At 33.0% G+C, this 10,277-nt stretch overlaps 1 protein-coding gene across 5 annotated transcripts in view; it reads left to right on the top strand.

Annotated features, from left to right (window-relative positions):
- The window catches only part of LOC108755043 (syntaxin-1A), a 48,060-nt gene that overhangs the window by 27,920 nt on the left and 9,863 nt on the right, over positions 1 to 10,277 (top strand). For 3 of the 5 annotated variants that reach the window (XR_001939742.1, XM_018497773.1, XM_018497774.1), the window contains exons 4-8: positions 5,121 to 5,195; positions 5,332 to 5,514; positions 5,927 to 6,000; positions 6,100 to 6,237; positions 8,051 to 8,161. Coding sequence is in view for 4 of the 5 variants with exons in the window: in XM_018497773.1 (XP_018353275.1) it covers positions 5,121 to 5,195; positions 5,332 to 5,514; positions 5,927 to 6,000; positions 6,100 to 6,237; positions 8,051 to 8,161 (581 nt within the window). In the remaining variant the exon portion in view is untranslated. Of the gene's footprint in view, positions 1 to 5,120; positions 5,196 to 5,331; positions 5,515 to 5,926; positions 6,001 to 6,099; positions 6,238 to 8,050; positions 8,162 to 8,989; positions 9,101 to 10,277 lie in introns of all 5 variants that reach the window. The other 2 variants (XM_018497775.1, XM_018497776.1) reach the window with 2 other exon arrangements.

The raw sequence follows: 10,277 nt of genomic DNA, 5'->3' as shown, positions 1-10,277 counted from the left end.
TGTGTGTGTGTGTGTGTGTGTGTGTGTGTGTGTGTGTGTGTGTGTGTGTGTGTGTGTAATATATATATATATATATATGTATACACATACATATAACGCGATATTATACGAGCTTCGACATGATGTAGTTTCGCTTCTCCATTTAAGCATTTTCGATGCAACATACACGCACGCAACAATATACCTTCGTTACTAAACATCGTTTTTGTTAACATCATAATGATACTATTCACAATATATCGAAGATAACGTTTTTTTTTTATATTTTAGTGAAAGCTATGAATATCAAATTATGGTAGGATTTTTAAATAATAATTTATTTAAACGCAGAAAAACGCATTCGGTAATGCTGATTTATCATTAATCATATTTCCGGCTGGAAAAAGGAATTAATATTTTAGAGTTTTTTTAATTAGAAAAATATTATTTTAAGAGGTAGATTTAGATATATTTTAGTATAAAATGTTTGTATACATATAATGATGTAACGTTATAATGTATGTTATGTAAAGATCGTGATATTTGACTGAAAATTATTAATTTATTCTGGATAATTTCATTAATTTAATAACATGAACTACGGAAATGATTTACTTGCTCTCAATTTATATCAGCATTGTTGGAACTTCACAAGAATAGCGGTGACGTGATCGAAATACGAAGTGACAGTTTTGAGAGTGTAAAGTGTATTGTGCATTTACGGCGAATGTAAATGCGTGCAGTAAATTGTGCTATTCTGAGGTGACGAGCAGTTGCAATTTTTCTTAACGAGGTCGTCCTCGCGACAAAATTGAAATCGTGTTGAGTTGTCGTTTTACAAAAGAGAAAAGTGGATCTTCTTTCTCTCTCACTGCAGACCGCAGTCCGCACAGTTAGATTTTCTTCCTCCGTGAACGCCGCCGAATACAAATTGATCATACCTTTAAGCCGCGTAGGCAACCTCGTCGTTTTTATTGTAGTCACGTGCCGTTTTTCCAGGCACTTTACTTTATTTTTCCACATAAGAGAGATGTGCATCCGATATTTTCTCACCGATGCTTTTCTTTCAACCCTTTTGCACACACCGTGCCCTAGAAGAAAAGGTCAATGCTTCTAGAGGTAGTAGCACCAAGTATATAGTAAGTAGATAAAAAGTTTTTCACATAAATATGCTTTATAAAGTTGCAAAGCATTTATAAAGCTTATGTGTGTCATTAGACTTCAATCATTATAATTTCCTAAATCTCAAGAAATGTTAGCTATTAAACTGCTACAAATAAAAGGAAGGATTGCTTATATATATTTATAAATAAATATATGTATATGGATCGTTCACAGAAGGTTCTTTACTCGTAATATTCAATACTATTATATCACTTAGCGAACTATGACCTTTTTTCTACGACATCGTGTATAGATAAGCCTTCTAGGACTCAAAGAAAAGCCGATGTTAGTTTTTTTTCTCATTTCCGCCAAGTAAAGCCTTGGATGTATTTAATTTTTAGTGGTTCATATCTCTTTATGATTTTTTTTTTGCAACTCTATGCAGAGATACTTTTTCTTTTATAATCAAATTAACTTTTGTGACATTAAATAGAGGAGAATTAAATAAAGGACGAATATTAAAAAGTATCATCGTGGCGCATCTTTTGATGAGTAAATATATTAAAAATTGTTAAGTTTTTCTTCACGAATAGATAAAAACTGCTTTAATAAGAAACAAGTTAGATACAACTTTTATTGAATTTATTAAAACAAACATCGCGTAACAAGGTTTAGTCACGAATATTTATCTTTCAAAAATAAAATTAAATTTATAACAAAATTTATTCCAAGAATATGATTTTTGTATATTAATTAAGATAGACAACTAGAATAAATATTCACAAGATCATAAATTTCAATTTCTTAATATTACACCGCTTAATCTTTTTTATGATCAGAATTTCATGCTATTCGTCGACATTAAGCCTTGGAACACGAAATTAACAGATTATGTACAGATAATCTTATGACTGAACTGCTGTAATTCTTCTTGATTATGTGATACCATAAAAACTTTATGCTCCGCTTTTATGCTTAAACGAAGCTTGTTCTCGTTCTGGAAGAAATAAATATCGTCTTGGTCATCGTCATTATAACTGCGGTGATACTGTTACGTGATTAAAGATGATTAAAAAAAAGAATATATTTTATCCTTTCAAAGCTCTTTTTGATGAAAACACGAATAATAAACAAAAGTCCCGTGATGACTGGAGAAATGAAATTCTGCAAAAGACTGTTCTGTAATTCGTATATCGATTCTCTTGTACTATAACGAAACACGTTAACTTTCATTTTCTAATACATTGACACGAAAAACAAGCGGACAACAGTCGGTACATCCACTTTTTTCACTATCTGTCTCTCTCTCTCTCTCTCTCTCTCTCTCTCTCTCTCTCTCTCTCTCTCTCTCTCTCTACCTCTTCATGTCAAAACCAGTTAACGGAGGTCAAAGGTATTGCTCGGTTCAATTTATGTTCATATAGTAACTCCGCAATTCTACCCTGATACGTATATGATACATATTCATGAGCACCTGGCAATGCTTTGCACGAAGGACGCGCCATGGACCTCCTCCCTTTGGTAGATCGAAAGTATCCGTGTTGGTTTACCGTGTCGGTTGTGTTTGTCGTGTGACCAGGCCAGCTGTTCCGTCGGTGGCCGCTTGCGATTGAGAACGCTGATAATTTAATAGACCTTATACTATAACAATATACAGCTGTATTCGGTTTACAGTAATGATACACTGTTAAAAGGGAGAAATTTGTTTATATTACATTTAACAGAAGCAAATTTCAAGCAGATGGATAAAAAACATTTAGGTTGGATTGTTCCTTTCGATAAAAACTTCAGCTCATTATCTTACTCTCTGGAGGTGCGTTCCATTTCACGTATCATTTTATCCTTGTTGTTCATCGAATATTAAAGAAAGATAAAAGATACATCATGCGTATCATGCGTGAGATGAAACGCAAGCCTTACTCTCTTATCCTCTTACTCTTTTACTTTTTTGTTTATCCAGAAGGTAAATTATCACATAGTTTTATCCGAAGATGAAACAACTGGCCTTTAATGTCGTTAATGAAAATAAAGTTACAAATAATTTAAATCTCGAAGCGTTACTTAAAATTGACGCATCAGATTGGCTGACGCAACAAGCGTCCGCAAAAGAACGAATGAATGAGTTTCATTGCCTGTAACAGAATTAATAATTAAGTTTGGAGTTGTCGACGACCTATCATTCATCCCAATTTAATACGAAACAATCGACCTGCTTGCTATAAAAAGATGTTCAGCTGTTCTCTTTTGCAATCATCTCGAGAGAGTATCTTCGAAAAGGTGAAAAGAATCGGAAGTGATTGGAGCGTCATGTCGTGCAGGCTATGTCGATTGTGAACGGTAGAATTGGATCGATTGACTGGAGATGAAGGAGAGAACGGAGGTATAGGATAAGTTTTGATATCGTCGAGGTCAGGAATGGCGAGGTCAGTTAAAGTCAATAATGTCGAGATATCCAGGAAGAGGCTAAAGGTACTAGAAAGTGTCACTTTGTTGAGTTTTTCTGGGAATATCACACTCTTCACTCCTCCCTCCCTCCCTCCCTCCCCCTTCTCTCTCCCTCTCCCTCTCTCCCTCCTTTCCTCCCCTTTCTCCTTCTCCTCTTTCCTTTTCTAACTTCCATTTTTGTTTGATTTTTTTTGTTATAACGAAAGTTACATTTTACGAAAATTTCACAGCTTTGTATTTAAATCTTGATGAATAGAGAAGTGAATAGCGAGTGAAAGAAGCCTTTTCCGGTGATCTTTATTTTTTTTGTCAATTTAACTAATAGATCGATCTTAACATTATACATCTCATTTTGTAGGTTCGAATACTTATATTTTTTTATACTAAAATTTTTTCTATAGAATCAATTTTCGTTCTAAACGCGAAAAATTTTGTACTTGTAACTTTCCGAATTTTTTTTCGTATATTTTCCACACAAGTCGCGAATCTCACACATATACATTTCTTTCTTGATGGCCTTCTGAAGCATTTTGTGAAAAGAAATGCTTATTCTACAATTTTTTGTTGTTGTAAGTCTAATTCTATTAGACTATATAGTATTAAAAAAGGTGTAATATAAATTCCAAATTACTCGTAAAAGATCTTTGTGGAAATAAAAATATATTTTATTTTAAAATAGTCTTGTAATTATTTTTAAACATAAATTTAAATAAATATAAAATAAAAAATATTTGCGTACATTAATATAGGTATGTCAATGTAATCTAATTCTGTAGCATTTATACGGTTCGTCACAGGTTCCTTGCAATTAATCCGGTGCTGGGAGTATATCGCTAATTTTGATTGCAAACATATAGTTGAGATACAAATTACAAATTTGATGTTTAAAGTAATTTAGAGCGTAATTGCGATATCGAGAACAGAAAAAAATTTAAAGAACATAAGTATGTGAACGAAATAAAAATTATACGAGCATACAAAGAGGCAGATCGAATTATAAATTTACTGTGAAGAGTGATAGATGTAGCGACGATCGGCACTGGCTTGCAGAAATTCGAAAGTTTGCATATAGTGGCATATGATTATGACAAACTATGCACGGACTATTTCTCGATCAATATGATGCTAGACAATGTACTTTACGATATTGTATTCACAATTTACAGTGTACTATACGATCTTGTTGTTAGAAGTAACTGTAACATTTGAAGCAATTGGAATAATGTTGCAAACGTCATTTGACAAAATTTTTGTTTTTGAAAGTGAAAAGGATGGACTTTTTATAGAACATATAATAGCATTTTATTGACAAGATAATAATTGAACTTTCATGATTGATAAATTTATATACCTTTATTTATTTATTTTATCTTTAATTATTTATGTGTAAATTTTACATTACTGTTTACTGAAAGTGAGTTGCTCAACAAGGAATGCGTTACAACACAATCCTGCATCAAAAGTCGAAAAGACATTTAATACAACCTATTCCAGATTATAAAACTTCTATCTTCTCTGGTGCATTAGAAAATAATAGGTTTCTGAATCCGAGACCCATGCACGTAAATAACTTTTCGATCTCTCAATTTCAGAGGTGAAACTAGAACTGGAAGACCTGATGTCCGACATTAAGAAAACCGCTAACAAAGTGAGGGCTAAATTAAAGGGTAAGTTATTATAGTTCGGATGTTCCACGGTGACACGATGACATGTATTAAATTGATCGATCCCTCGCGATCATTAAGAGCATTTCATCAAGAACATTTCACATTGCCACACCCAAGCCTTATTTCCCATGTTTAGTGATAGAGCAAAACATCGAGCAAGAGGAGCACACCAATAAATCGTCAGCAGATCTAAGGATACGCAAAACTCAGCACTCGACGTTGTCTAGGAAGTTCGTCGAGGTGATGACGGAATATAATCGAACACAAACCGATTATAGAGAGCGGTGTAAGGGAAGAATACAACGACAGCTCGAGATCAGTGAGTATATGTATGTCGTGATTGACCGCATTGCAACCTAAATGCTTATTCGAACAAAGCATCTCTTTCCAATCTGTTGTCACATCGAGTTTTCTTTTTGGCGAATCTAATTAAATTTTTCTAGTATTATTACGTTTTAAGGTTTCAGTTTACTAGTTATTATATAATTTTCTTACATTTTTTAATACTGCAATGAAAACGCGATAATCATAACGATGTGTAATATAATTTAACAACTGTAAACAATAATTATGTCAATGAGATCAATGTTTATATTATCTATCGATATTTATGAAACAATCATTTCGTTCGTTGTATAAATAATAGCGCTAGCAACTTGACGGAAAATTGCATTCGCAAAGTTAAGTTGCGTTTATTTGCGAAACGAAGGAATTTCTCTATTTTTTTCCAGCGGGGAGAACAACCACCAACGAGGAACTTGAGGAGATGCTGGAACAAGGAAATCCAGCCGTTTTCACGCAAGGGGTACTGATTTAATAATTTTACTTTTGCATAGTTGTCTTATTAGTAGCTACGTGAGAAGCGTTAATAATTTGCCTTTTTTACTGATTAATCTTGTTTCAGATCATTATGGAAACGCAACAAGCAAAACAAACCCTTGCGGACATCGAGGCGCGTCACGCTGACATCATTAAACTCGAAAACTCCATCAGGGAGTTGCACGACATGTTTATGGACATGGCTATGTTAGTAGAAAGTCAGGTAAGGTTGAACAGTTTTATGCAAATTTATTCCGGAAATAGTTTACCTGTTTAAACAAACGATAATTATACCAGTGTTTTTTTTTTGTATAAGACATTTTCTCAATAACGAAATTCATGTTGCATGTAAAAGATTTTATATATCTTTTTTATTATTATTGTTAGATAACAATTTTCTTTCTTGATTTTTTTTGATTGATATAAATGAAAGAATAATGCTCTATAAATGAAAGATACATAAATTATATGCAAATTGTGTCATGTATCGCAAATATTATGCAACATATCAAAGATATTTATTATAAATATTGATTTACTTTATTATGTTGTATATACATATGATAAAAATCTAATTGTAATTAAACATTGCTGATAGAGATCAATTCACATGAGATTACAACTATTTTCATATATACAAATATAAATTTACCGTAGAAATTCATAAATTGATTAATAAATTTGACTTTTTTAATACAGTAGGTAATAAGTTGATGTATTATAATTGGAGAAAAATATAATAAAGAGAGAGAAGAAATTTAGTCTAATTGAAAAAAAATTTATGTAGCTTAGAGAAAGGAATTTTCTCGCATTATAAACATTTTAATTTAATTTCTTGTGATAAAATGAAGATTAAAATTCTGTTAATAATATTTTCAGTAATTTTCAATATACATTTTATATATAACGATGGTTTATTTTAAATGTATTAAATGAATTATTGTTTATTTTTTATATTTTGTTTATTTAAGAAAATTTATTTGACGTGATTTTATTTTCAAGCAAAGAGAACATTTTTGTCGAACTCTGTCAGATACACGTTTCAATTTATTTTTCGACTCGACCTATTGATTTGATTAACGAATGAGATGCTTTATTGCGAGGTGCTTGAGCGGTATCGTTTTTTGTAATTGATTGCACAATAAGCTACATATTAAAGTAGTTTGTTTTGCCGATTTTAATTGATATTATAATTTGAAGAGTACGTCCGCCTAAATTTTATTATTTTTGTATTAGTTGTCCGCGATTGCTTTAATACATCGATGATCCATAAGCAATTAGGAGCGTAGCGCGACGCAGTGTAACAACCTCTTTTCTTTAGTAATATTTCTTAGTAAGCCGCATTATGTGACTGCTAATCAAAGGGAAATTTTTTCAGTGCACTAAAATCTCAAATTTTTTCGAGGAAATCTAATTATTTATTTTATACATCCTTTTTTTATTAAATAATTATTACTTATTTTCGCTTTAATGTCTATTTAAAAACTTTTCCGCGAAAAATTGGAGGTTTTAGTTCATCGCTTTCTTTCTCTGCATGATATTGATTAATAAATAATAATAACAATAATATTATTAATCTTTATTTGTCGTGATACTGTTTGTCTAAATTTAGTGATCTTTTTTCGCACAGTGAGACAAAGTAATTACCGCAGTAGCTTACTTCGATAATTTACACTCATTATCCTTGTAAAGAAAACTAGCTTTTTGATACTGTCAGTTGGAAATACCAATTTAATAAATCACAATTCTAAAATTGTTATTCCAAGAAAATTTATAATATTTTTTTACTTGTAATATTTTTATAATTGTTAATTATATTTTTGTTATAAAGCAATAATTTTTATACAAACGTCATTGATTCTTGGCGATAATTACTTTTCTCCTTATCGATGCCAGTGTGCAAATTGATGCATGACAATAAGAAAAAAGTGGCGAACAGTTTAATCACTAGCCTTGCCTTACTCTTGAAGACTAACACTCTCTCTTCCCTTGTGTTACGCTGTGTGGATTCGCGCCGCGCCTCCTACCCACATTAGGGCGAGATGATAGATCGCATAGAGTACCACGTGGAACACGCGGTCGACTACGTGCAGACAGCCACGCAGGACACCAAAAAAGCACTCAAGTATCAAAGCAAAGCCCGACGGGTGAGTCCTCCCCAGATATATTGTCTCGGAGTCATTTCATTCGCGTCTAATTCGTCACTCTTGTTTTTTTCTTCCTATTATTCCTGCATCCCCTACCCTTCGTATTTCTTGATTCCCATTTTATTTTTTCACCTCGTTCTCCTCATTCCTTTTATATCAACCCGCTCTACTTATGTTATCCGCTTCTATTGGTACATATCTCGCTGCAATCTGTATTAATCGATGTACATTTACTCCACACTTACTCGCCTCTCTATACGTAAACAATTTAATGACGGCGCTTTCTTCCTTTTTATTTATTGTGTATTACTTTGTCGGTCATTCGTATTCGTGTCAATTCGCGCTCGTAAACGATATATAAATGTATATATCTACATTATCTATATGTATATGTATGTATCTATACATATACCTATACATCGCTCTCTGTACTCTGTCGAAACATGGGTGTGCTAATTGTGTGCCTCTGTCCATCAACTGCTCTGTTTACTACTATTACTCATACTATTAACCTTATGTTATTAATCTCTATGCTGTCGATACTAATATGGGTACGTGTGTATAACTGTGTCGATGTGAAAAATATGACGACGTGTATGTACCTGCACATACATGCGCGTACGACGCTGGGAATGTGGCATTCTCTTGCTGCGGGGATGTTGCTTCTCTCTCTCGCCGATTATGTGTACATAAATGTCATCCTGGGTGCATCCATCCCCGAGGTTGTTCCCCTCGACGAGCGAACCTGGTTCCACCTCGAAATCCTCCTTCCTTTCACGCCCATCCCGATCTCGAGTTCCGTCCTTTGTCCCACGTGTGGTATGGCAGGGTGAAATGATGGACAGCATTGAGTACTGCGTGAATCAGACCGGCGACCACGTCGGCCAGGCCCGGGGCGAGCTGATTAAAGCCGAAGAATACCGATCCAAGGCTCGTAAGGTAAAAAACATCAGACACCAAACACAGCTAAAACTAGGCAAATCTATTTCTCACGTAATATTGAGAAACGAAAAGCTTTTCGAGGCAAGGAGCAGATTTCGCGAGTTTCGGATTAGCTCGGTCGACATGAACGCTGCTAACTCATGGATTAAATTTAAGAAAGAAGTTGAATCTTTATCTGAAAGTGTTATCAAGAAAATACGTTTTTTTTTCCCCTTTTGTTTATCGACATCGCGAATTTTGTGAGGTAATGATTTCTTTGGAATCCATCGAAGAGTTGTCTTTTTCCGTGAGTCAACTCAGGATTTACTGAATACTTCTCTATATTTGCAATAAGGAATCGTTTCGCTTGGTCATCACAAAACGACATGGCGAATGAATAAAGTCCGGTGGAAAGGAGCAAAAAGGAATAAGTGCCTATTGAATGATTGATTCGAGAGAGATTTATTAGAAATTTTATGAAATGCGACGGCGGACTTGAAAACATTATCACAGAGTAATATTTTTCTTTTGCATCGTTATCATTTTTTCTTCTCTGCTTCGCGTTGTCTTCGCATAAAATCTTGATCTCTCTCGCCATTATAATTCTCAAAGTGAACATTTTCACTTGGAAACGCATTAACTTGACCGTACGAAATAAATGTTAAAAATAGCAAAAGATTTACTGCGATTTAAGTATCTGTCCAGAAAAATATGATATTTTGCTTGTATGCAAAACACACATCGTATACATACAAAAACTTCTATAAATATTTGTTTAAATTATAAGGCACAGAATGTGCGTGTGTGCGTGCGCGCGCGTGTGTGTGTGTGTATGTGTGTAAAAGAGAATCGATTTTTAATATTTTGATCAAATGTAATATGTATATTGTTAACAAAAATTTGCTTCCGTTACATGTAATGGAAGCAAATTTCTAGCAGGTACATTAAAAACATTTAAATGTCAATGAAAATATGAAGTCACAAGTAACTTAACTTTAATGTTCATATGCATTAATAAATTTTATTCATATCCACAAAGAAAGGAAAATTTAATGGAAAGTACACTAAATTTCATAAAATTATATGAAAAATACAATGAATTTCATGTATATGTACACAAATATCCTTTTCAATTACTTTAGATACATTAACTTTAATATAATGTTATAAAATTGAATTTAACTTGTGTAACTTA

The sequence above is a fragment of the Trachymyrmex septentrionalis genome, unplaced genomic scaffold (assembly GCF_001594115.1).
Source record: "Trachymyrmex septentrionalis isolate Tsep2-gDNA-1 unplaced genomic scaffold, Tsep1.0 scaffold83, whole genome shotgun sequence".
NCBI classification, from domain to species: Eukaryota; Metazoa; Arthropoda; class Insecta; order Hymenoptera; family Formicidae; genus Trachymyrmex; species Trachymyrmex septentrionalis.
The sequence above is the reverse complement of the archived record's forward strand: the minus strand, read 5'-3'. Positions and strand labels throughout refer to the sequence as shown.